The sequence below is a fragment of the Thamnophis elegans genome, chromosome 5 (genome assembly GCF_009769535.1).
Source record: "Thamnophis elegans isolate rThaEle1 chromosome 5, rThaEle1.pri, whole genome shotgun sequence".
Taxonomy (NCBI): Eukaryota; Metazoa; Chordata; class Lepidosauria; order Squamata; family Colubridae; genus Thamnophis; species Thamnophis elegans.
Genome location: NC_045545.1, coordinates 44,243,412 through 44,271,002, shown reverse-complemented (window position 1 = coordinate 44,271,002; position 27,591 = coordinate 44,243,412). Strand labels below are relative to the sequence as shown.

At 40.7% G+C, this 27,591-nt stretch overlaps 1 protein-coding gene across 4 annotated transcripts in view; it reads left to right on the top strand.

The window, feature by feature from the left end:
* TIE1 (tyrosine kinase with immunoglobulin like and EGF like domains 1) overlaps nucleotides 1–26,606 on the top strand; it is a 48,579-nt gene extending 21,973 nt beyond the window's left edge. For 2 of the 4 annotated variants that reach the window (XM_032218114.1, XM_032218113.1), the window contains exons 7-24: nucleotides 2,788–2,928; nucleotides 6,266–6,394; nucleotides 8,262–8,407; nucleotides 8,882–9,026; nucleotides 9,442–9,597; nucleotides 11,152–11,292; nucleotides 12,545–12,835; nucleotides 14,414–14,704; nucleotides 14,934–15,127; nucleotides 15,585–15,795; nucleotides 19,094–19,204; nucleotides 21,400–21,590; nucleotides 22,003–22,116; nucleotides 22,262–22,332; nucleotides 22,705–22,745; nucleotides 23,253–23,349; nucleotides 24,003–24,102; nucleotides 24,512–26,606. In XM_032218114.1, the coding sequence (XP_032074005.1) occupies nucleotides 2,788–2,928; nucleotides 6,266–6,394; nucleotides 8,262–8,407; nucleotides 8,882–9,026; nucleotides 9,442–9,597; nucleotides 11,152–11,292; nucleotides 12,545–12,835; nucleotides 14,414–14,704; nucleotides 14,934–15,127; nucleotides 15,585–15,795; nucleotides 19,094–19,204; nucleotides 21,400–21,590; nucleotides 22,003–22,116; nucleotides 22,262–22,332; nucleotides 22,705–22,745; nucleotides 23,253–23,349; nucleotides 24,003–24,102; nucleotides 24,512–24,583 (2,642 nt within the window). In that variant the 3' untranslated portion in view covers nucleotides 24,584–26,606. The remainder of the gene's footprint in view (nucleotides 1–2,787; nucleotides 2,929–6,265; nucleotides 6,395–8,261; nucleotides 8,408–8,881; nucleotides 9,027–9,441; nucleotides 9,598–11,151; nucleotides 11,293–12,544; nucleotides 12,836–14,413; nucleotides 14,705–14,933; nucleotides 15,128–15,584; nucleotides 15,796–19,093; nucleotides 19,205–21,399; nucleotides 21,591–22,002; nucleotides 22,117–22,261; nucleotides 22,333–22,704; nucleotides 22,746–23,252; nucleotides 23,350–24,002; nucleotides 24,103–24,511) is intronic. The other 2 variants (XM_032218116.1, XM_032218115.1) reach the window with 2 other exon arrangements.
* Nucleotides 26,607–27,591: the final 985 nt, after the last annotated feature.

Sequence of the window (27,591 nt, the reverse complement as noted above, 5' to 3'; positions counted from 1 at the left end):
TGTGGGGGGTCATGGTGGCTCGGTGGCTCAATGGCTAAGGCACTGAGCTTGTCGATCGGAAGGGTCGGCAATTGGGCGGTTCGAATCCCTAGCACCAGGTAACGGAGTAAACTACTTGCCCCAGCTTCTGCCAACCTAACAGTTCGAAAACATGTAAACATGCACGTAGAAAAATAGGAGCCACCTCAGGTGGGAAGGTAGTAGTGTTCTGTGTGCCTTCAGCGTTTAGTCATGCTGGGCACATGACCACAGAATTGTCATCAGACAGTGCTGGCTCTTCGGCTTAGAAACGGAGATGAGCACCGTTCCCTAGAGTTGGGAATGACTAGCACCAGGGGTTCGGTTGGAACGAGGCTGGCGGCGTCCTCGCGCACGCACGTGGCGTCCTCGCGCACGCACGCGGCATCCTCGCGCACGCACGTGGCATCCTCGCGCACGCACGTGGCGTGAGGGCGCATGCACGCGGTGCGCGCATGCGTACTAGCGTCTGCGCAATGCTCCAGCTGCTCCTGGAGGATCGCGCAGGCGCTGTATGCATTCTGCGCATGCGTGGAAAGCGCAGAATTCATAAAAACCGGGTAAGGAGCGGGCGCGGGTGTGCGGGCGCGCGCGGGCGCGGGGGGGGGCTTCGCCGTTCCCGGAAGTTACTTACTTCCGGGTTCGGCGACCAACCGGATCGCAGGGACCGGTGCGAACCGGTCGAAACCCACCCCTGACTAGCACGTACGTAAGAGGGGAACCTTTACCTTATACAGTGTGGATGCCAGGCAGACAAGCTATATTCGAGAATTGGTCTGGCAAAGATTTTGTAAGCCTGAGTTTGCAGTACAATATTACGGGAGAAGACATTTTGCAAGATTAGGTTAACAACTCTTAGTGCCTTTTTGGCAATGCTGTTACAATGAGCTAATGCTATGTTACAGGATAAACATTCCTTTTTGCATCAACAGCGTATTATCACCAATGGCCTAGTCAAAGGAAGTAGCTATCTTTGAAGGATCTTCACTGGAAAATTGATGAGGGGTCAAAAATTGAGTGACTTCCTGTCTTTTTTTTGTACATTTTGCAGACTGTAGAAAATGTGAATCAGTGATAGCATAGACAGAATACCCTGATCTCCTCTGCTCTTATTCCCTTTTGGGCTGTTCTTACTTGGGGACAAATGAGGGAGGGAATAAAATGAATCGCAAGAGAAGGATATATAGACTCATGTGTGTGGGTGTCTGCCTGCGTATGCTCATGGGTATATATGTGTATGCAGACACACACACACACACACACACACACACACACACGATCATCATCATTTTAGCCATTGTTTATCTACTGCATGATGAAGGCCTCTTCCACATTGGTTTCCAACCAATATGGTACTGAGCTTTCTTTTGCCAATTGGGCTTGCAATACTTGCTGAACACTCATACATATACATATAAACATACACATACACATATACAGAGAGAGAGAAAAAGAGAGAGTACATAATGTGTATGTCAGAGGTGGGTTGCTCCAGGTTCGGCCCGGTTCAGCTGAACCGGTAGTGATCATCTGGTCTGAGTCACAGAACCAGCAGTGAGCCAGGCTGGCCATGCCCCCAAACCAGTTCCCCATTCTCCGTTGGTGTTGCTGGCATCTTGTTTATTACCTTTTAATGGTCTTTGTGCATGCATACAAACATTTTCAGTGAACTGTGCATGCGCAAGTAACGCACGACCAGCAAAACGTGTGTGTGAGTGAACTGGTACCGGTCCGCATAGGAACCCATCCCTGATATATGTATATCTGTATGTGATGTATATCACTGTATGTATATGCAACAAGGAAGGAAGGAAGGAAGGAAGGAAGGAAGGAAGGGAGGGAGGGAGGGAGGGAGGGAGGGAGGGAGGGAGGGAGGGAGGGAGGAAGGAAGGAAGCTTTCCAATGCTTTCTGCAGCTTCCCACAAGGATGGGAAAGCATCTCACAACTCAATTGGAAAGCCAACAGGAAGTCAGAAGTCACCCCTGCTCCTATGGCTTTTTTGCCCACCTGTGGTCATTCTGTTTCTCAGTTTAGGAAGGAAGTATCTCTGAAATGATAACCGAACAGGGCATGCATTGTCTGGTAAAATTAAAATTTAAAAAAACCCAGAAGAAAGCAATGACAAACCATTTTATAATTCTGCAAAGGAAACTGCATGGATGCAGATGTTGGAAGTTATTCATCTTTAGATTTTTCTTTTTGTCATTTACAAAGTGAAGAAGAGGAAGCTGAGGGCCATATCATCTCATTAGTGCAATCTAATTGTGGAACGCCAATTCCATGTCCATGCTCTGGCATCCCACAGAGATTACCACAGATTTAGATCTACTCTTTTCAATTAACAATTAAGAGCCAAGGTGGCGCGGTGGTTAAATGCAGCACTGCAGGCTGACTGCTAGATCAGCAGTTCAGCGGTTCAAATCTCACCGGCTCAGGGTTGACTCAGCCTTCCATCCTTCCGAGGTGGGTAAAATGAGGACCCGGATTGTTGTTGGGGGCAATATGCTGACTCTGTAAACCGCTTAGAGAGGGCTGAAAGCCCTATGAAGCGGTATATAAGTCTACTGTTATTGCTGTTAAAAAAAAAAACAGTTGTGGGTAGAAAACCATGCAATGTATTGCCTCCCTGAAACTCTGCAGATAGATTAGTGAGTGTCCTGTGAGCAAAGGTATAATTGTGAGATTAGTTCTTAAGAGATTTGGGAACAGGGCTTTACCATTGCTTAGATGAAAATAATTCTCTGACAGGAATCTTCTTGCTTTTGCAGCATGTAGGGAGGGTCAGTTTGGGCGAAACTGCCAAGAGAGGTGTCTCAGTGAGCAAGGCTGCAGAGGTTTATACTTCTGTCTGCCTGACCCATATGGCTGTTCCTGTGCTGCTGGGTGGAGTGGAGTACAATGCAACTCAGGTATGTCTACTCACAATCGATTTATTGCAGCATGGGGATACTGTCATACTTACCCAGGTAGTAAACGTGATCAAACAGTGGAATGAGGAAGGAAAGATAGGAGCTGGCTTACTGTTCAAAAGGCAAAAGGAAAGCACTGGGCCACCACACAAAAATGCCCAAATAAATTAGTAAAACCACGCTGTATTAATTTCCTTGTTGTATTATTCTCAGTAGGACTTGGCCCTTTTTTTATTCATGAGATTCCTCAAAGATATCAAAGGTTGTTCCTTACACTTTCGGTTTTACTGAATTACTAAATAGCATCAGGATTAATGGCACCCAGTTTCTTATATTTTAGAATCTCACTTAATAAAGAACCCATTATCTGAAATGCTTTGAGAATAATATGTAGAAAATTTAACAGGAAGCTAACATTTTACCCCTTATAGCTAAATGTTCAGATACTAGAATTTGTTTTTTTCAGTAAGTTAAGATAAAGCAATATTTATATTATTTTATATCCAGGTAAAATAATATTTATGAAGATCATTTTTGCAATAAACTCATTCTAACTCGAACAAATCAGGAGAAAACAAGAATTATATCTGACAAAAACAAAGAATGAACAGCAACAGCTGTTGCCATTATGCTTAGTGCATGTACACTTCTGATTTCATTGTCACCATCAGCAGAACGATCACATGTTCCCTGGAAAAATCTGGATATGGAAAAGAAGTACAAGAGTTTCTGCTTCATCCCAGGCACAGGATGGTGCAGAAGCTTTGTTGCTTTCTCTGTTTGGGGCGCATTTGGCTGATAGCCAGGAGAGAGTAGCTTCCTCCTTTTGTTTCTTCAAAATAGTTTCTCTCCTGCTTGGCTCCAGCATAGAGACAGAAGAAGAAAGATGCTTATAAGCAGGAAGTTCTACTAAGTGAAAAAAATGTTTTAAAACCCTGTCCTGACCGCCCACCCGTTTCTGATGCTGAATTTTCTCATTCTTCGGCAATGTTCTCTCCTATATTATTGTTTGCTTCTGAGGAGGAAAGTTGTCAGGGGTGGGTTGCTGCCAGTTTTAGTATTGGTTCGCAACGCACAGAACAATTTACAGTGAACTGTGCACGCACAGTCACTAAAATCCAACATGGCAGTGACATCAGCAGCGGCGAGGGAACCAGTTTGTGGGCGTGTTAGGCCTGGTTGCTGCTGGTTCTGCGACCAACGCCTGAATTCCACTACCGGTTCAGCTGAACCAGACCAAAGCGGTAGCAACCTGCCTCTGAATGTTGTAACTCAGGGTTAAGCAACCTGATACAATCCTAGTGATTTGGACTGCAACTTCCAGAATCCCATCTCTGCCATTAGGCTAGGGCTGATGGGAACTGAAATCCAAAATATTTGGAAAGCACTAGGTCAGCAATGTCGGATCTTTTCTGGCTCGCATGCCATAAGCGGAGGGAGCGCAGGGGGGGTCGTGTGCAGGCGTGTCACACCCATAATGCAACGTGCGACCCCCAGTGCGCATGCACACATGACAGGCACTCCCTCATTTTTTGCATGCTTTTTTTGCCCTCCTCAGGCTCTAGAGGCTTTATAGGAGCCTGGGGAGGGTGAAAAAAGCCTCCCCACCCCCCGTACGCCTTCCAGAGCCTTCAGGGACCTTCAGGAGGCTTCCCTGAAGGCTCGGAGGACTAAAAATGACCCTATGAACAAACTGGAAGTTACTTCTGGTTTGCTCGGAGGGTTGTTTTTAGTCTTCCGGAGCCTTCAGGGAAGCCTCCTGAAGGTCCCTGAAGGCTCCGGAGGGCTTAAACCGACCCTATGAGCAAACTGGAAGTCCATTCCCAAACTTCCGGTTTGCCCATAGGGCTGGTTTTTCACACTCCAGGCACTTCAGGGAAGCTCTTGAAGCCTCCGGAGAGCCTCCGGAGGGGTGGGAGAGGCTGTTTTCACCATCCCCCAGCTCCTATAAAGCATCTGGAGCCCGGGGAGGGCGAAAAATGGCTTTAAAAAAGGCTGAACTCAGCTGACAGGGCAACGCCTCGCATACCCTGACAAATGGCTCCGTGTGCCAACTGTGGCACGCGTGCCATAGGTTCACCATCCCGGCACAGGGTTGTCTGCCCCTCCTCACATTATCCCAGCACCAAAAACTGCATGATACTTTGGACACTGCAGAGATTGCTTTGTTCTTCACTCACTGAAACACAAAATTACAGTGCAAAGAATTTTTGGTCTCCTTGAAATCATTTTCAATCTGAATCATCAAGTTCACACATTGCCAATTATCAGAAAATTGTGCCTTTTACTGCTAAGAATGTTATGACACCCTTCAATTTTGTGCCAAGTAAATACTTTGCATTGGTAAATTCTAAGAGTTGACATGTACCAATTTGTGACTATATTTAGATAGTGACAGATACTGACCTTGACCAGTCACAATTTCCTTCACTATCCTCCATAGTCACATCAACTATCTTTGGTGAAGTAACAAGACCATGGTAATGTTTAAACTTAGGATAAGATATGACTTTATTATATATTTGTATATTTCTATATTGAAGAAAATTGGAAGTTGTTCTTTTTTATACGACTTTTCCTTATATTTTTGCTTTTCCTTTACACTTTTAATTCTTCTTTTTCTTGCTTTTCTTTTTTTCTAATTTTTCTTTATTTATTTATGTATTATATTAGTTTTGGAAATTCAAGAAAGACATATTTTAAAAATCAGGCTAATGAAATATCTTTCAATTTTATTTTTAAGATAGTATGTGATAGCATATACCTTTAAAAATTGCTATTTAAAAAAAATAATCCTTCTTCTTCCTCAGTTGTGAAAAGGAGACATTGGCAACTTCTCCATATACTATAAAAGGAATTGACAAGGATTTCCCTTGAACATTTCGGTTTCACAGAGAGTAGAAAGCAATAGTTTAGGAATTCTATATTGATAAAGTTGACTCTTTCCTCTTCCAAGCAACACTTACATATTGAAAGGCTTCTGTAATAGTTTAAAATCAGAAAAAGCCACTTCTCGTTGTGTTCTGCAGTAAGGAAAATTGTATGGAAAAATTCCAGGTAGGAAATTAAAAGTGTCCTTCCAAAAATTATGTTATAGTATAGGAAGGGAAGAAGCCTATTGTAAATCCTTCTTTCTGATTGTATGGTATCAGTTAAACAACTAGATAAACTACATGTAAAATACACTCATGTACCTTTATATCCAACAGGAAGGAGAAAGATTAATAAAGGCTCTAACTAAAACAAATGTAATCTGTCACATTATCTGTGACCAATAAACTCGGTCTTTAGAATGGATAGAATTGTTGAGGCCCTAATCCCTCTGTTCTTCCCACAGCTTGTTCTCCTGACAAATATGGTCCTGACTGTATCTTAGAGTGTAACTGCCAGAACGGAGGGACCTGCAATCGATTCAGCGGCTGTATCTGTTCATCTGGTTGGCATGGACAGCATTGTGAAAAGTCAGGTAAAACAAGAGTGATAAGAACAAGATCATGTTATCTGATATCTTCCCAATATGGAGTAATGATTTAGGTTCTGGGAAAGGAGGAGATGGAGGAGGTGTTAAAAAGAAGTCAGGATGACAGCTGTGCACATGAGTAAACTTGTGAACTTCACCTATCAGAATTCCCCAACCAGAAAGTCCACAAGCCTTAAAATTGGCAAGTTTGGAGACCCCTGTTTTGTACCCTTTGCTGCAGATTCAATTGTTAGGTTCTTTTATAATTTATGGTGGCACTCAGTCAGGATATTAGATTTTTAGTGCAAAAAAGTTAATTCTACACAATTATATATAAATATATCAGATATTCACATACTAAAAAGAATATTTTCTTATTTCAGTTCAAACCCCTTTATACTTTTGATTTCTTATGATTACACACCCACTTTTAACCTTCAAACTTTCTCCACTCAGACTGTAAGTGCATTTCACCCATCCTGTTCTTATTCCTCATTGATTTACTGTTAAGACTTTCTTGACTTGTTTCGCTTTACAGTGTAACTCCTAGGTTTCTATTACTTTTACTCTATCTTATCTCTCTTCCTCCCGCCCTGTTTCTTCTTTATTTCCCCAGAAATACTTGTTTTACTTCTCTCAGGAAGCAGCTGGGTGTGGGCCCAGTTTCTCTCAAAAGGTACAGCTGTCACTCATCTTCTCCTGTTGAGGTGACTCTATTCCTCTATCTCAGACATCACTCTTTTGCCAGTGGAAATTTTCCTTTGAGTGCATAACAGAATGACAGAGTTGGAAGGGCCTTGGAGGTCTTCTAGTCTTAACTCCCTGCTCAAGCAGGAAACCCTATATTACCGATATGTCTGCATCATTTTTTGCCAGCTGTCTTCCAGCCCTCTGGATTCCACAAGAGTGGTTTCTCCTCCTTTCTTTGCCATAATTCCTGGTGAAATATGCTCTCCGACTTCTGATTTTCCTCTTCTTTCCTTCTTCTTTTTCCCTTTTTCCTCTCTCCAGCCATTCCCAGCAGGGTGTATGACAATTCACTGTGGCCAACTCATCATAGTCAACTTGCCACAGGCAACTTGCTGCAAGAGTTACACTAATTTCAAAGAAGTGGTGGAATAGAATAATTAAAGGGATGAAAAAGAAGGGACAGAATGAAATGTGAATGACTATATATATATATATATATATATATATATATATATGCATGCATGCATGCATGCATACACACACACACATACACACACACACACACACACACACACACACACACACACACACACATATATATATATATATATATATATATATATATATATATATATATATATATATATATAATTTTTTTAAATAATTAAATTGAATTGGCCCATTCCATCTTCAAAATGCCTTTTTTATATTCTCCCAGTGTTCCTAACTGTAAGCTCTTACCTGCCCATTTAATACTTATCTGTCCTCTCTCCCCACTTCTACAAAGGCATATGCTAATGAATATCAAGACATTCATTCCTAGTAGGAAATACTAATGAATTATTGTGATCTTGGTGAGAGACCTGAAGAAATATCCTCACGCAAGTACACATAGGGTTCACTGTTTAGTGAATATAAAACATTTTCCTTTTGTATCAAGTTAGTCTCTAAGTGATTTCATGGACCTATGTGTGACATTTTCTTGGTAACATTATGTAAATGATGTGTTTTCAACTTCAACTTTTTCAATAATTCATACATTACATTATTTCATAATGGGTATATCATTAATACGTGTTATTAGATGTAAATGGAGAGAGTGGTTAAACATCATAAAGTACATTAAATAGTTTTCACAGTGCAATTGTAATGATTTAACCTTATTATGGTATTTTCTGCCAAGATCGTATACCCCAGATCATCAACTTGGCATCTCACTTGGCGTTTAACCTAGGCTCCCAGATCATGGCTACCTGCATAGCAACAGGCAATCCACCCCCTGTGCGTGATAACATTGAACTACGCAAGCCCGATGGAACAGTGTTAATAGTAAGAATTTGCCCATTTATGTGTTTTACTTTCTGTCTGATTCTATACTGTATGTGAAGTCTACTCCCTTCTCATTTTGTCTGGCTACCTGAACTTTTCACTGAGTACTGCAACAAACAGTGACCAAGGCTGGGAAGATTCCCTGCCTCTGAATTCTGACCAGGTACTGGGGGCTCCTCCTGTTCTCTGGCATGCACAGAAACCCGCCCCCCCTTCCTCTCCCATGGTCATAGCTATGTCATGAATTGCAAAAATGACAAATTCTGGGACCCTGTATAATTCCAGATGATTCATGAAAATTAGACCAAATGATCAATTTCCCAGAGTGCATCTAATTTTTATGTATTATTTTTCTACATTGGTATTTCAGGATGTCCCATGTTTGAATGGAACTTCAATAATATGGTTGTTTTTCTCACAAAAGTCTGTTAGCAGATTTTGGAGAGATATGATGGTGTTATTGTCTCCCCTTAGCCCACAAAAGCCATCATGGAAAAGGACATGACAACCTGTGAGTTTCAAGTGTCACAAGTGGTCTCTTCTGACTCTGGCCTCTGGGAATGCCGTGTCTCTACTACCGGGGGACAGGACAGTGGCAAGTTCAAAGTTACTGTAAAAGGTGAGAAGGCAGAACAGGTAGTGACAGATCACAGTTAATGTTCATCTTCTGCTTCTGAGATGCAGAAAGATAACACAAATTTTTCCAGAGTTTCTAAGCTTTGTTCTATTCTGATTGTTCTCTATTTAAGAAGAAACACTATCTGTAGCTTCTTTCCACCAACACTTATCCAGGCAAAGGATGGTTATTAAGGAAAGATTGCTATTTTTTTGAAGTATTATTTCTCAAACTAATACTGGATTTTAAATCAAGGTAAAGATTGTTAGAAGGATTGTGCCAAGTATAGTCCAGGAAACAGTGATTTGAGAAATTACTGATCTAGGACTTTTTTGATCAAGCGATTTTTCCATCAAAGCAGGAGATACAATTGTACCCTTTTTGTACTCATCATTTCTCCAATCGTTCTCTCCTTTAGTACCTCCAGTGCCATTATCCCCTCCCAAACTTCTGGCCAAGAAGAGCCAACAGCTGGTGATATCCCCTGTGGGGCCTATTGCAGGTGATGGACCCCTCATCTCCATCAAAGTCCTATATAAACCCCAAATTGGAAGTAGCTGGTCATCTATTGAAGGTAAGGAATTCGTTGTATTTGGAATGACTTTTTATGGCATATCCTCCATATGTTGGCTGGAACTGGACTTTCAGATCCCTTCCAATCCTTCCATTCTGTTATTTATCTCTCCTTATTCCAATTAAAGAGATTTTCTAACCTGAGGTTACCTTATGGACATGTTTATGTTTATGTGGGGGGATTTCTTCTGGCCTTGATTTTATATATTGCTTCTAGTGGAGAAAGGAATCTTCTGTAAAGAATAGCATCTCAGTATCCTGTTTCCTCATAGAACTCAAACATGCAAATACAGGTAGTCCTCAACTTATGACTACAATTGAGCCCAAAATATCTGTTGCTAAGTGAGACAATTAAGTGAATTTTGCCCTATTTTATTACCTTTCTTGTCCCAGTTGTTAAGTGAATCATTGTAGTTTGTTAAGTTAGTAGCATGGCTGTAAGTGAATTTGGCTTCCCCCTGGACTTTGCTTCTCAGAAGGTTGCAAAAGGTGATCACACTATCCCAGGACACTGCAACTGTCATAAATGTGAACCAGTTGCCAAGCATCCAAATTTGGATCACGTGACCATGGGGATGCTGCCACAGTCATAAGTATGAAAAACTTTTTTCAATGCAATTGCAACTTTAAATGGTCACTAACTGAATGGTTGTAAATTGAGGACTTCCTGTAGTCTCAAGTCAATTTAAAGCAGCAAGTTGCTAAACATCAAAACATCCTTGGTTTTCCTTGGAAGCAGCAGAGGTTTCTTTCCACAGAAGAAAAACAATATGGAGAATATTATTGCTAATCTGTTTCTCAGCAGCTTTTTGCATTAATTCTGAAGATGGTTCTCCAGCCATCTAAAGCATTTCTTGGAGTAGACTGGAAGAATCATCAAATAGCTTCCTCACCCTTTTTCTTCACTACAAATGTCTACTAAATATTCCTTTGGATCAAATCCTGCATCTACTTTGGCTATACTTCTTCCTAGCCATCTAGACAAAAAAACTAGGAGATTCCAAGTTCTAGATTCCTAGGGTGTCTGCTCAGCCAGTCATGAAATTGCAAGTTATATTTAGAAATATAAACAAGAACTGAATAATATATATTATTCCTCATGGAGCACTTCAAAGAACCTAGATGCATCATGTGCTGGCCACACCACGCCCAGTTTAACGGGGGGGGGGGGGGACAGAGGTGGGTTGCTGCTGGTTTTGCCTGGATCAGCCGAACCGGTAGTAGCAGCAGCGGGAGGCTCCACCCACCTTCCTGGACACTTCTGTGTATGCACACCCGAAACGATAGTAAAAAAATTGGCAACCCACCTCTGGGGGAAAAGTCCCAATACATCATGTGACCACCCCGTGACGATGTGAGTTTGACACCCCTGACCTAGACTAATGATATTTGTCTCTGCAGTAGATCATAACAGAAAATTGATTATTGTTAGGTGGAGCAAAGAGCTATCAATCCCAGTTACAGGGTTCTTCCCATTGAGCTTTTTGTAATAGAAAATAGATAAAGCAGAACTCTTATAAGAAACCCTTGAATTAATGGCTTCTATACTGATCAGCAGTTGATAACATCCAGAACATCACACTGATGAACCTGCGACCTGTCACAGCCTATATTGTAAAGGTTCAGCTAACACGCCCTGGAGAGGGAGGAGAAGGTGCCATAGGCCCAAGTGCTATCATGGCAACAGATTGCAAAGGTAAGTGCTTAGCATTTGTTCCTCAGATCTATAGTTTTAGGGTGGGAGAGAGTGAGAAAGATTATGAGATTAGAGATTAAAGATATAAGATAAAGAGAAAAAGTCAAACTTATCAATGGGTGTTGGCTTTAATTTGCATTTTATTTTGTCACCATATGTTCTCAGGAGCAATCATGTGCAAGTTGTGCAAAAAAACAAGGATCTATTTGTTCTGGCTTGGAACCAATTTTTTTTATTAATGTAGATCCAAGCTCTTTGAATTTGTTTTAATCCTCTTTTTTAATATATGTCTATAACATGCTAGCATTTTCAATTTGGCAGTTTGGCACCTACCCAAATTGGCTAATTTTGAAAAGCTTTACAGGACCAGATACAACTGGTATTTGAGGGGTCCTTGGTGCTCTCTGAGCTTGATTGTTTCCTTGCAGACATTTTATTACTCAAACTAGGTAACATCGTCAATGAAATGTCTGCAAGAAAACAACCAAGCTCAGAAAGCACCAAGAACTTCTCATTTCAATCTTGAACTGCAAATATTCTCTATCGATACCACTGGCACAGCTTTTAGACTGATCATTAGGATAACCTGGGAATTAAAAAAAAATCTGGAAGAATGTAATAACAAACCAGTTCCACATTATTGCCCAGAAAATTGCAGCTCATGACAGCAGAGAAAGTAGCAGAAATGGAGCAATTTAGTAAGTCACTATGACAAAGTCAGACATTGGCTAAATGTCCCAATTCTGCTATTTTCTTCATTTTAAGTTGTGGAATGAATTTCTGCTTGAATCTGGTTGCATCTGCAGGATATTACATTTTGAGTAAGAGGAGATGAGTTGTCACCCTCAACGTGGGAAGAACCTGGTGGAAAAGATTGCAGAGATCTTAGCGGATGCATTAGAATAAGGAAAAGGTGCTAAATGGGATTGATGAAATATATAGGGTGCACACAAGATGCTTCTCAGCTAGCATTACCTTCTCTGATTGCTGGAAAAGAAAATGCCGTGCAACTGGTGGTGGTATTTTTGATCATCTTTGGGTAGGGATAGAGACTTCCTGACGTTTGGTACAGCAACTATTATACTGTTGACATTGTAGAAATAGATAGTGTAATTGTGTGCTGCATTACAAACCATTGAGAAGAGAATTCTACACAAACTTCTGGATGGAGGAATCCAGAATTTCTTGCTACTTTGTGCTATTTAAAAAGGAATCAGACTGATGGATTTATATATTTCTTTATTTCATATAGAGCCAACAGCCAAACCTGTAATTGAACGTTCATCTGTTGAAGGGAGCAACAATCTACACGTAAACTGGAATTTGCCCAAAACTGACAATGTGGGGTCCGGATTTCTTGTCCGTCTCTATGATGCAGCCAAAGAGCTTGTTCATCAAGAAAACGTTACTTCCATGATTGTGCAGTCAGCATATATTCCAAATCTCAAGTTCAAGGAGGACTATTACCTAGAAGTAATGGTCTATCACTGTACCAGTTTGGGACCACCATCTGATCTCCACACATTCAAGATCAACAGTAAAGGTAACAAATCTGTCATTTCTAAAATGAACAGGATCTTCTGGAGCAGGGTACTCAATATAATCCAAATGATTCCTTATACAATATAAGTATTATATCACAGGGTTTTAAAATATGCCAGATTTTGACTATAGTTGGCCTTTAAATTTCTTCCCACTGATCTCTGTCTGTCTGCCTATCTGTCTATCTATCCAGTTATTTATCATCTATCTTAATCTGCAGCTGGTCTTTGTGCATGCCGGAGCACCGGAAACCCGAACATCAGTTGGCCAGTGTGCACATGCCTGTTTTTTGGCCTGGTATTTGGCCATTTTTCAAGCCATTTTTGGGCCAAAAGCAGCCAGAAAATGGGCTGAAAAACAGCCCAAAATGGCCAAAAACAATCCGAAAAACAGCCTGAAAACAGCTGGAAAAACAGCCCTCAAAAGGTCCATAAAACAGCCTGAAAATGGCCCCAAAACGACCTGAAAACAGCCCCCAAAACAGCCTGGTTTTGGCCATTTTGGGTACTCTGGCGCCCACAAAGACCAGCTGCCTGGTGCACATGTGCACACTGGAAACCAGAAGAGCAGCTGAAGATGGCGCACGTGCTCACAGAGAGGGCTATGTGGGCTAACTCTGGGACGCATGCCATAGGTTCGCCATCATGGAGCTAGTGTATATAGTCTGTAATAAGAACATATAAAGATTGCACTTATTCTCAATACTTCAATTTTATATCTTTTTAAACACTTTTAAATATTTTCAAAAGCTTGATGTGCTTACAGCAACTCTGGCTGTTCAAAGACTAGAAGATTGATGCAGGAATGTTGCCTGGTTCCATGGCCATTCCAAGAATTGCTGGGAAACAAGTCACTACATTGCAAAAAGCCCAGAGCTCTCAGAAGCCCTCCAGGCCTTTAAAAATAAAAGGATAAATGACATATCTCAGCCAGTTTAGACACTTTAGATAACTCTTGAATTATCTTTGGATCTGAAGATTATTCTACATATTTTAGTAATGTTGAAAAATAGCAAAAAAAATGTACTGGATTGGAGAGTCAACCACAAAATTAAATTCTTAAATGAATCTTCTATAGTCCCCGACATACGACCACAATTGCGTCCAAAATTTCTGTCACCAAGCAAGGCAATCGTTATGTGATTTTTGCCCCATTTTAATGACCTTTTTGTCACAGTTGTTAAGTGAACCACTGCAGTTGTTAACTGAATCTGGCTTCCCCCGTTGACTTTGTTTGTCAGAAGCCATCTGGGAAGGTTACAAATGGTGATCCCATGATCCCAGGACAAAGCAACTGTCATAAATACATGCCAGTTGCCAAGCGCTGAAATTTTGATCACCTGACCTTAGGGATGCTGCAAAAGTCATCAGTGTGAAAACCAATCATAAGCACCAATCAGTGCCATTGTAACTTCAAATGTCAAAACAAAGTCAAGTTGTAAGTCGAGAACTATCCATATGCTACTCCCTAATAGAAGGTCTCAAGTGCCTAGATGATTGTGGCACAGCAGGGGCATATATTCCAGGCCAAAAAGATTGATTGCAGAGCTAACAGCTGTGCCATTTGCCTCCTCTCTCAGGACCCTCATCGCCACGCTCTCTCTTGGTGAACCCCCTCGCTGATAACTCCATCAGGCTATCCTGGCTAGCTCCTGAATACTCTAATGGAGGCATCAACAAATACATTGTAGAGGTGCAGCAACTGGGAGGCAGCAGTGATCCACAATGGATAGACACAGAGAATGGCAGGGATACCTCAAAGATTATCACAGGGCTTAATGCCAGCACAATCTACCAGTTTCGGGTGCGAGCCAAGTCTTACGTACTGGGCGAGTGGAGCCAGCCTGCTAGAGCTGAAATCCTGGGCGATGGTGAGTGGGCCAAAAGCTTATTTGGTTGGATGGTGCAATGAAAAATTGGAAGGGGGAGAATATTGGCAGATAAAGTTTTTGTTCTCCAAACAAGCAATGGCAACAATCTTGGCAAATTTAGCCTGGAGGCAGGATAGCTTAAGAACCCACAAGTAGCAAAAAAGCCATCTTTATTGTGCTGTTTGCTGGTATGTACCACAAATCCTGTCATTTTATTTCTGTCCTACAGGAGCCCTGAGTCAAGTGCCTACCCTACAAAGTAAAAAATTGCCTCCAACTCTCATGGACCAGCAATTGATATTAGCCATTGTAGGCTCTGTCTCTGTCACCTGCCTGACCATATTGTTTGCTCTCCTGGCCCTTTTCCTCATCAAGAAGAATTGTTTTCATCGCCGCCGCACCTTTACCTACCAGTCTGGCTCAGTAAGTGCAACTGTCCCTGGCCCATTCACCTTCACTTCTCCAATGATCTTGACTCTTTTCCATCAGCATCCTCACTCTTTGGCACTTTGAGACTTGTATCCCCATCAGAGGTGGGTTCCTACCAGTTTGGACTGGTTCAGTTGAACCGGTAGTGGTATGGTGGCCTGGATCGCTGGAACCAGCAGCAACCCAGGCCTGCCACGCCCCTGAACTGGTTCCCCGGTTGCTGTCACCACTGCCATCTTGTTTTTGAGTTCTGCGCATGCACAGAACAATTTTAATTGAAATGCGCATCCAGCACACACACACACACACACACACACACACACACACACACACACACACACAAGCAAACCTGCAGTAAATCTGGCCAGAACCCACCCCTGATCCCCATGCTGCTGGTCTGTCTGGTTTGCAGGGTTACCTGAAACTATTTTCTCCCCAAATCCTCTCACAGGGAGAAGAAACTATTCTGCAATTCAACTCGGGCACCCTAACCTTGACCCGCCGGCCCAAACCACAGCCTGAGCCACTCAGCTATCCCATCCTGGAGTGGGAAGACATCAAGTTTGAAGACATGATAGGGGAAGGGAACTTTGGACAAGTCATCCGAGCCATGATCAAGAAAGATGGCCTGAGAATGAATGCTGCCATCAAGATGCTGAAAGGTGAGATGACTATTAAGGCTATTGAATAACTTCCCTCTCTAAATGTCTATGGATAGTCTCAGTCATCCAAGTCATGGTTGTCCAAAAGATGATTTTTTCAAAATGCAACTGGACTTTCTGGGTTTTTTAAAAAGACATTTCTTCTTCAGCTAAAGAAGCTTCTTGGATGAGAAACAAAACATCTTCAAAAACCAGAAAGTCCAGTTGCCTCTTTAACCTTTGGGACCTTCCCTCTTTAGCGGAATGGTTGAATGATTAGACCACTAACTCTGATTTCTGACCTCTTAGCTGGAGCTCATAAGAGAAATGTTAACAACAACAACATAAACACAAATTCTTCCTCTACAATGCAAGATTTTCCCCTATCAGATAGCAGATGCACCAGCCTCTCCTTGCACAGAGGAATCCAAGGACAAATTAAAGGGTAACTGAGGCTATAAAATCATAGATATTTAGAATATATTTGCATCACATAGTTAAATAGATGAAACTGGTTTCATAACAATTCCTCTCCTCAAACTAAATCTATGTCAGAAACTAGAGAATCATTTAGTTATTAATTATTCATTTACTTATTAACCATTTTTAAATACTGTCCTACTCCATAAAGGGCTTAAAAAGATATAGATGAAACAAGCAAAACAGAAAAATTACCACAACACTGTGAAGAAACAATTCCCTCAGAACACAAGATTAAAAAGCAAAATTCTAGATAGCTGTGCCTAAATGTGGACTATCTATTATTTTCAAAAGACCCTGTAGAATAAAATAGTGTTTACTGCCCTCCTGAAAGATAGCTGGATAGTGAAAGATCAAACCTTCAGCTTTTTTCAAAAGGTTTAACCTTCAGACTCTGCCACTTAAGAACAGCCACCATCTTCTGAGTCTCGGCTATAGGACAGAAGAGAGATACTGCAAGACTTTCACGATCCTATTATTATACCTTATATATAACAACAGCTTTCACAACTTTAAGATGTGTGAACATCCCAAAATTCACCAGCCTATATGCTTGAGATTGAAATCTACACATCTTGAAGTTGTCCATGTTGAGAAACACTACCCATATAACAATGGAGTTCCAGTAATTCAGGAAATGTCTGTTTCCGGATATGGCCTCCCTCAAAGACTGACAGTAGTATGGAAATAAGTTTGTTTCTTTGCTCTCACAGAATGAGAAGCTTAGGAAGCCACTCAGTCGCAGCTGATTTCATATTGCATTGTAAAATGTAGCCATGTAGATCAGAGGTGGTATTCAGCCAGTTCTGACAGGTTCTGGAGAACCGATAGCAGAAATTTTGAGTAGTTCGGAGAACTGGCAAATAGGATGGCCTCCCAGCCTCCAAGCTATTCTTCTTTTGTTGCCCTGAACAGTAGAACGGAGCTGGAAAGCAGGTTAGTGGGGTGGTAAGGGAGAGGGGATTTTGCAGTAACCTTTACCTGCCACACCCACAAAGCCACGCCCACAGAACCGGTGTTAAAAACATTTGAATCCCACCACTGATGTGGATATAACACATAGATGTAACAAGTCTTCATTCTCCCGAATGATTGTAACTAATATTGCCAAAACTTTTCTATTTTCATAGCAGTCTAAGGAATGTTCTAGCCTAACCTCCATAGCTGAAAATAAAAGAAGGTGGAAAATACTCAGCATAAAAATGGGTCATTGAAAGAATGTCTTCTAGATTAACTTTACCTAGAAGAGAGCAGAGTTGTAAAAAATCAGAAAAGCCGACCAATGTAGGATGTGTGTAAAAGTTATAAAGAAGGGGATGGGGAAGGCCAGTGGTGGGTTTCGAAAATTTTTGGAACCTCTTCTGTAGGTGTGGCCTGCTTTCCGGGTCCACTGGTGGAACCTCTTCTAACCGGTTCGGTAGATTTGACGAACCGGTTCTACCGAATTGGGGCGAACTGGTAGGAACTCACCTCTGGGGAAGGCATAAGGTTATCCTACCCTTACTATGATCTAGATTTAATTACACATTAGATACAGATATATCAAATAAAAGTACATAACATGTATTTTTATATCATGTAATTAATCTGAAAATAATATATGTGGTGCTTTATACCAAATCAGATAACAAGATATGTTGATCTAGCTCAGTCCTGATAATTCTGATACAGAATGAACTCATCTTCACATCCTGCACATCATGACCCAATGATACATTGCTGGTGGTTTTTGAAGGACATATTCTGACGGCCTTTATTTCATTCCCCAGACCAAAAAAAGGCAGCTTAAATTCAGCCATACTGTGTTCTCTCTCTTCTCCCAAGGATCTGCGGTACCATAAAAATAATTCTAAGTGCCTCATTGATGATGCAGTTGATGATATGATCAGGGGCTGGGATCTGCCCAGGACTGCTATAGACACATCCCCTCCCCTCCTGCAATTGAATTTTTTGCAGAGCTATTCTGCATGTGTGAGTGGAAGAGCTTGCCTCTTTCAAACTGGGATCCTCCCCCCCCCCCCCCACTCCCTGTATCTGCCACATTTCTGATCATACAGGTTGGGACTGTGGGATTGGACACTTGGCAAGTAAAAAGCCTTCTGTCCTCACTTCTACTGCCAACTTTCCCAGCCCAAGCAGCTGTTTCAGCAAGTTGCCATGGCTTAAGAGGAATGACAGTGGTGAGGTGCCCCCCCCCGTCCCTCCCGCCAGATCTCTAATAGCCCAGATCCCTAGAACTTATCAATGTGGTTAGAAACCTGGCAGGGGAAGACTCCACTTCCCACCCCTAATGCTTGTAAGCCTACCAAATGAAGGGCTTTAATTTGTGGGGGAGGGGTATTTTTATTAAATCCTCTGCTTACAAAGCTCCTCTGCTAGTTTACTATAATGCTTTTCACCCACTCATTGATCACGTTTTGATAGATGGCCAAACCTTCTGCTTAGAATTTTCTTCTTCCTCGTCACCCTCAACCTATGTTATTAACAGTAATTGCTGGGTTTTTTTTCTCTTTCTATTGGCAGGAAATCCACCAATATCTTTTCTTAACTTGTTCTACCTTAAACTACCTTAAAGAACCTCTTGCAGGCATCTTTACTGAGTAAGCTCAGCAGTGAGCCATGAGAATAGTACAATTTATGCACGCATATTTTCTGCTGATTGTGAGACAAGAGGAATAGTTGTGACTATTCAACCTGAAGATGCCAGTGGCTATGAGCTGAGAATCCTTTCCACCAAATGTGCAGATTTACGAGCACATCAATTAAAAAAAGGGGGGGGGCTCTGCTGTAATCCCCCTAACTGAATTTGACAAAATTGGCATTCTCATCTATATTTCAGAATTTGCCTCTGAGAATGATCACCGGGATTTTGCTGGAGAACTTGAAGTTCTTTGCAAACTGGGGCATCATCCCAATATCATCAACTTGCTGGGAGCCTGTGAGAACAAGGGTGAGTGCCAGTGACTCAAGATAAAATAATCTCTGCATTTAGCTAAGGGATTGGGAACCATGGCCCTTTCTGACTTTGATGACTTGTGGACTTCAACTCCCAGAATTCCTGAGCCAGCCATGCACAGCCTAAATCAACCTAAATCACCACAACATAGATTAAGAGCAAATTTAAAAAATGATTTTCAGTACTTATCATTATTTCCATTGTCTGCTTTTTTCCCCCTTCCAAAATAGAGCATATTGGTTGATAATGTTATCTATGGCTGAAGAGACAAAAAAATAATGATTTCTTTTTTTAAAATATCTCTTACATGGCCATTAATATTTCTTTTTTTCTTCATCTCTTTTAATAGTAATTGTATTTAAACATGACAATTAAACAGATAAAAATTAATATAACCTGAAAATCCAAAAGAATAAAAACAGAAAATAGAAAATTCAGAAAAGAGGAGAAGAAAGAAAAATGATTTCTCATTCTTCACCATGTCCTCAGCCCTGCTTTCACAAAGATGCCCTCAGTTCACCATTCTTCCCCCAGAACCCTGATTCAGGAAAACCAGCCTTCTAACCTACATCCAGAGGTGGTATTCAGCAAGTTCTGACCAGTTCTGGAGAACTGGTAGTGGAAATTTTGAGTAGTTTGGAGAACTGGTAAATACCACCTCTGACTAGCCCCGCCCCCATCTATTCTCTGCCTCCTGAGTCCCAGCTGATCCGGAGTAAATGGGGATTTTGCAGTAACCTTCCCCTGCCACGCCCACCAAGTCACACCCACAGAACCAATAGTAAAAAAAAATTGAATCCCACCACTACCTACAGGTACATCCGTCCCACCTCACACGAGGGTGGTTCTTAAGTAGGACCTCCCTAAATGATGTTGCACTATAGACAGCATCAGTACGAACAAAATGCTACCTGAGAAAGATCAACTGATTGTCCCAGAATGGCACTGTCTAATATTTAACAGATGTGACAAGGCAGATGGTTGTGTCTCCTGAAGCAAATACCTTCTACACAAGTCCTGCTGCATAAAATTGATAGACCAGCAAAAGAAAACAGTCCAAACTATCTCTTCACACTGGCATTAAATGGCATTAAAACTACAAATGCATTTTAATGTATACAATGAAGTATGTTAAAGCAAACATGTCTATGCACAGCACCCATGTCCAAACTTTTTATTTCAATAAATTTCTAGGTGAACAGAAGCTGAAACAATCACAAATATACTGACCACCAGGGAGCAGCACACAATCAATTAGCATATCTCTCTCTCTCTCTCCCTCTCTCTCTCTCTTTCTCTCTCTCTCCTCTAAAAGCATAAAGGAAGATGATCTGTATATGAGTACTATCAAAAGATAAATACTGAATATGACATAATTTTGTAAATGCTATACAAACTACCTTGTTTCCTCGAAAATAAGACCTCCCCGGATAATAAGCTCAATCGGGCTTTTGAGTGCATGCACTAAAATAAGCCCTCCCCGGAAAATAAGCCCTCTCTGAAAATATTGCAACACAGCAGCAGCCATGAGGTGACCACCCTCACCACCTCCTGCACATCAAAAATAATAAGACCTCCCTGAAAATAAGGCCATGTGCTTATTTCAAGGGTCAAAAGAAAATAAGACCCTGTCTTATTTTGGGGGAAACACAGTAGTTATGTTGTTTACATATGCAAAGTAAGAAAACAGTGACTATCTTAGGTGCACTAGTTTCAACCCCTTTTAACCCCTTTTGCTTTGGCAAAAGTTACACTTTTCAAACATTTCCTGTCTTTATATTCTAGGTGGAGGGAGGGGAGAGGAAGAGGCAAACAATTGGAAGGGCTACAAATTTCTTCACCTGCCGTATTCACTGTTATTTTGAATCTGTACAGAGCCAAACACAAACAATCAAATTTGTAAAAAAAGATCATGTTTCACTTGGCACCACTGAGTGGTTGGATCACTTTTTGTTCCCTTCCTAATTCATTGAAATGTGATTTGAATGAAATGTTGAAACTTTGTTTAAATGTGCTGGGATCTGAGCTAGTTATCAAGAAAAGCAGTTGAGGCTGGCTCAATCAAATAATATTTGGGTGGTTGGGAAACATTAATAAAAGGATCAACCATACATGTATTATAATTATAATTACAAGTGCTTGAGGTATTGAGATCATACAGTTTGACAGGCTTTGGCTTAACCTTCTAGGTTACCTATACATCGCTATTGAATATGCACCTTATGGGAATTTGCTAGACTTCCTACGCAAAAGCCGAGTGTTGGAGACAGATCCTGTCTTTGCCAGAGAGCATGGGACGGCCTCCACCCTCACATCCCAGCAGCTCTTGCAGTTTGCATCTGATGTATCCAAAGGCATGCAATATCTGAGTGAAAAACAGGTCTGTATGCCAAGGAGCCCGACTCTCTGGAGTCCCTGATCAGTTATTTGCATATTTAGTTTCTGCTTCTGCTGTGTTTCACAAACACAAAATGGTAGAACTGTGACCATCCTAGAGAATGACTTCACAGGACTAGAAAAGTACAAGTGTTTTCAGAAGGAATTATTGGGAATTTTAAGAGCTAGGAGCAACTGGGTATTGTCCTAGTATGAATTAGAACTGAATGAACTACAATTTTGAATCACAGATGGTCTTGCATTTTCAAAGAAATCCTTGAGAAATTTAGGTATGAGATGCAACCAAGGAATTCGAGTCCATTCATAGTAGAACATGGGAGTGTTGTCATTGCCTGTAAAATAGTGGCATTCTCTGCCACTAGCTATATGACTTATTATTATTGCCTTTTTCCTAGTTTATCCATCGAGATCTGGCTGCCAGAAATATACTGGTTGGTGAAAACTTGACCTCCAAGATTGCAGATTTTGGTTTGTCCCGAGGAGAAGAAGTTTATGTAAAGAAGACAATGGTAAAGTTTGGTAGAGAATCACAGCAAAGTGGGAATTAGAGTATCACTCTCCCACATTGCCCAGGCTTTTTTTCCATTTTGAAGGCAAAAGTGTTCCATATCTTTGTCTTTGTTGTCTCTCCTTCTTTGCCTGTTTCTGATTCAGGGACGTTTACCAGTTCGTTGGATGGCGATTGAATCCTTGAATTACAGCGTATACACAACTAAGAGTGATGTGTGAGTATCCTATCCTTTGGAAAAAGGGTTCACCTCAGATTTCGAATAGTAAGCAATGCTCAATCTTCCACAAAGTCTTTTGATCCTTTTCTCAGCTGACATAATAGTATAGTGTGGCCAATGTTTGATTCAAGCATTTCCAACTAGCAATATTCTAGGTCGATTGTTCATGCTAGCTAGAACTTATAGGAGCTGACATCTAGCAAGTTTTTAGATGTTGAAACAGGAGGTACTGACTTTTTAATATTTTCTTTTCCTTTGTAGATTAAGTAAGGAACCAAAACAAAACGTAAAAAAACTAACACATTCTATTTCTAAGCTAAATGTACTGAAGGCCCACAGCCCACATCCTAACTTATCTTTCTGTTGCAGGTGGTCTTTTGGGGTCCTTTTGTGGGAAATTGTGAGCCTGGGTAAGTTTCTATCTAATGGGAACAGGTTGGACTTTGTTCCCTTAATTATCCTTCCATAGTCTGCATCCTACTTGGGCCCCACACTGCTTTGTACAGCTTGTTCTTCTCATACGTTCCACTTCCTCAGACTTTTCTCTGTGGCAGGAAAACCTCTTTCATTTTGTCTCAACAAGATGAAGTAATCAGATTAAAACATTCATTTTGGAAGCAAGCACAAAATGTGAACAATCTGAAGATTCTCTTAAGGGAGAAGACAAAGTTTATATAAGTTCCTATTTAGCATCCCATCTCATGCTTGTTGCTTTGATATGCTCAACAACATTGCACTTTTCACTGGATGGAGACAAAAGATAAGATGGGACTAATATAGAAATGAACAGTTCTGCAAGAGATGGTAGCATTCAGATACCAGCCTTGTTCTGGTAATTAAAGACTGCTATACATATGCATTATACCCCCAAATGGGTAAATATGGCATTTTGTCTGGTCTGTCTTTCCCCTTGCTAGGAGGGACACCATACTGTGGCATGACATGTGCTGAACTTTATGAAAAGCTGCCGCAAGGATACCGCATGGAGAAACCTCTCAATTGTGATGATGAAGTGTAAGTGGAGGCCCTGTTCAAAATATCCACTTTCTGTCTATTTCATTCTCTACCTTTGAATGTATATTACATATTTAACCATATTCCATTGATGGTAACTGGCAGACTAGGTCTTGGTTTTCAATAATTTCTCATTATTTCATTCTGTGGAAATGATAAAGAGAACTTCAGGTAGTCCTCAACTTACAACAGTTCATTTAATGAGTGTTCAAGGTTACAATGGCACTGAAAAAAGTCACTTATGGCCATTTTTCACACTTACAGCCTTTGTAACAGCCCCTTGATCATGTGATCAAAATTCAGATGCTTGACAATTGGTTCATACTTATGACCATTGCTGTATCCCAGGATCATGTCACCTCGTGCAAACTTTTGACAAGCAAACTCAAGGGGGAATCCAGATTCACTTAACAACCAGTTTACTAACTTATCATCTGCAGTGATTCACTTAACAATGGTGGCAAAAAGGTCATAAAATGGGACAAAACTCACTTAACAAATGTCTCATTTAACAACAGAAATGTTGGGCTGAATTGTGGTCATAAATCACAGACTACCCGTACTAACCTTTCAGGGTAGACCATCCTGGCATTTCCTCTTCCTTCAATGTTTTCTCCTTCCTGATGTTTTTAATTTATTATTTCCTCCTGCAGGTATGAATTAATGCGTCAATGCTGGCGGGACCGGCCATATGAACGTCCACCATTTGCTCAGATCTCAGTACAGCTCATTTGCATGCTAGAAGCTAGAAAGGTATTGATATCAAAAGATAATCCTACTGTGATCTAAACAATTGCTGTGACTTCTGGAGTATTTATAATCAGGTAGCAGTGCCCAATGTTACCAGTAGAATAGCCAAGGCACTATTTTCACGGCCTTCAGTTGAAAAAGACACAATGTCAACTGTATCTCTCAATTGGCTTCAAAATGATGGGATACAGGTAACCCTTGGAGGTATAAACCAGTAGGATTATATCAAGCAATTGTCCCAAGACATGGTACAGAGTTTACTTTTAGCAATATCTCAGTGTAAGGCAAAATAGTGAGTTACTATTATCATTTAGTCTGTAATCAAAACTAGGAGGAAAATGTAATTTCAAAGGATGAGAAGAAATCTCCCTACTGAGTAGCCTTTAATATGATTCTGTTTCTCCTTTGCCAGGCATATGTGAACATGGCATTATTTGAGAACTTCACTTATGCAGGAATTGATGCAACGGCTGAGGAAGCATGAGGACTTAACTTTCAACTTTGGCAATAATTATAGCCCAGATGATTGGGACTTTCTTGTGCATTTGCCTCCTAGGGATGTCAACAACTTATCATACAGTGTACAGGTGGATGCTGAAGATCTTGCAGGACTCTAACATGTTAACTTTCCCTAGAGTGGAGAAGAGTACCCTTGAATGGATTGTTCCAAAATGTGGAGCTTTTGAAAATCAAACTTTAAAGGTATTTCCTGTATAAGAGAGATGCCCCTCACTCCAAGGGAGAACATTGTCTCCACCATACTGAAGAAAAAAGATCTAAGAAGTTTGGGACCCAGTCAAGGACACTGTGATTACAATGCACACCATACAAGAAAAGATAGGCTTATATTACTGCAAAATTCCTTGGACAGTATTACTGAAAAGGTGGGGCTGTTGGCTAACAGTGCAATTCCTTCCAGAACCCAGTTCTCCAAGGAATAACGTCTATCCATCATGATCAGTTTCGTCAGCCCCTCAACTAGTTCAGATCAGGAAAGCAACTCCACAGGAAAACTAAAGCTACTTTTATTGAGACTGATTATAATTACAGAATCTTGTGAGTCTGATTGTATTGTATCTCACTGTCAGATTTGTCATCATGCCACTTTGGGCTCTGCTTCACTTCAATGGCAGCCTACCATAACAGGAAGCAAAAATGCCAACCAGAGACAACAGTTGCATGGTCCAAGGACACAGGCATGAGAAAGGAATATGAATGCCCACCAAAGAGATGCCAAACTGTAGAACTGTTAACAAAACAACTAATTGGAACTTTGTTGGACACTAGCAGGATGCCCCAAGGGGGGTGACCTGGGAGAAGGGAAATTTACCAGGTTTATGCAGGAACTTTCAGATCTGTCTTTTCCTATGCTGTAACCACTTGGCTTTAATAGTATGCTTTTCACTATGAATGGCATTGAGGGTCTTTTTTTCCTAAACACCTTTCTTTCCTAAACAATCTGGGAGAGGTTGACACTCACCATGAATTTAGGAGGTATCTGCCTGAGCTGTTTCCAAATGTTTTCCCCTCACTCTTGACTTTAAAAAAATGGTTCAACCCTTTTTGCCTAGGTCAGTGATGGCAAATCTTTTTCCCCTCAGATGCCGAATGCTATAGTGCATGTGTGCGTGTGTGCCGACGCCCCTAATTCAATGTCCCGCTGAAGGCCCCACCCACCCCCATGCATTGGCGCAACCCCCACCCCACCCCCCCATGCATGGGCACGCGATCCTCCACCCCCATCCATGCATGAGTGTCTCCCAGCAGAGACCCCAAAATCAGCCGGTGAGCGGCACGCACATATGCACAGTGGGACTGACCTGGGCAACGGCTCATGTGGCCACAGAGATGGCTCCACGTGCCACCTGTGGCACGCGTGTGATAGGTTCGCCATTACAAGCCTAGTAATGGTTCCTGCATATCAGGAATGCATACCCTGCCTTAAGTCAACTTGCTTACTCTCTTTTTCTCATTTCATTTCTAAACCACAAACTCCCAGAAAATTAGGGAATTACACAGGAATCTCTTTCTAATATGTTAACCAGACCTCAAAATAATCTTATGCCTCTTTGGAATGATATTAAAAATACTTATTAAGATAGGACAAATTGCAACTATCATTATAGGATAGAATCTCTGTAATTAAGATGAATGTTTTACCAAAGATGCTTTTTTTGTTTCATGACTTTATCAATGCCTGTAACTGATACTTCAGGTAAACAATGGCAGATAGATATTTCTAAGTTTATATGGCAAGGGAAATAACCAAGAATTAGATACAGACTATTGCAAGACGCTTAAGGAAGGAGGAGGTTTGGGCTTACCAGATTTGAAATGGTATTTGATGCTTGTTGTTTGATCTGACTAAAAGAGCGGATGACTCTCCAAAATAAAAGGTTACTCAAGCTAGAGGAATTTAATTTTGGATGGCACAGCCATTTATGGTATGATAAAGTTAAAATAAATGTTAATTTTAACAATCACATTGTTAGACATGCAACCCTAAGAGTTTGGAATAAATATGAAATAAGATTCTCGGTGAAGATGCCTCTTTCGGTGTCTCCCCAGGAAGCCTTTTTTTAAGAAAGGAAATGGTAGTAAGGCCAGACTGGTGGATTATGGCCAAATAACATTATTTCAATCATGGTGACCTTATTCTGAAATCTAAAGAGGAGTTAGAATTAGAAGGAGGTGTTTGCCATTGGTTTACATATTTACAATTGAATGAAAGATTTAGACTTGACAAAAAGAGTTATGGATTGGATTTTCTGAAAAGTGAATTAGATATACTACTGTGTAATAGTGATGAACATGTTATTACTCAGGTTTATAAATTGTTATTGAATTTGAATTTGAAGAATGCGTATGTAAAGCATTGAATGATTCAATGGGCAAAGAACTTTGGATATAATGTAATGCGTGAACATAGGGAGAATAGGTGGATGAAAAGTTTAGAATTCACATTAAATTATAACAAAAAAATTTTTTATAAGATGATGTATCATTGGTATTTAACACCGGATAAGCTGTCAGGAATATATAAAGGTATTTCAAATGTTGAAAACATAAATGTAAAGAAGGAATGTTTTACCATTTATGGGAGACATGGGATAAACCAAAGAAATATTGGAGTAGGATTCATGTCTTAATACAGAAAATTCTTACAGTGAATATTTATCCTCTTATTTTACCATTATTTTCATTTTTCTTTGTATTCCTGTATTATATATGTTGATAAACTAATAATTTTTTTGATAGTAAACATGTTAACCAGATCAAGATACATAATACACCTAAGAGTTGACTATCGGTCCTCTCTTCTGACTGTTTTCTAGTGAGGAAATCTATGAGTTGCACTAGGTTTTGGAGAAGGCGGTGATTGGTGGAGATTATTAGATTAGTTGAAGCCATAAATAAGGAAAGCACTGTAAAGAATTCCAGAAACTTTTATCTATGAAATGATATCCACTTGCTTAGAAGCAAAAAGAATCC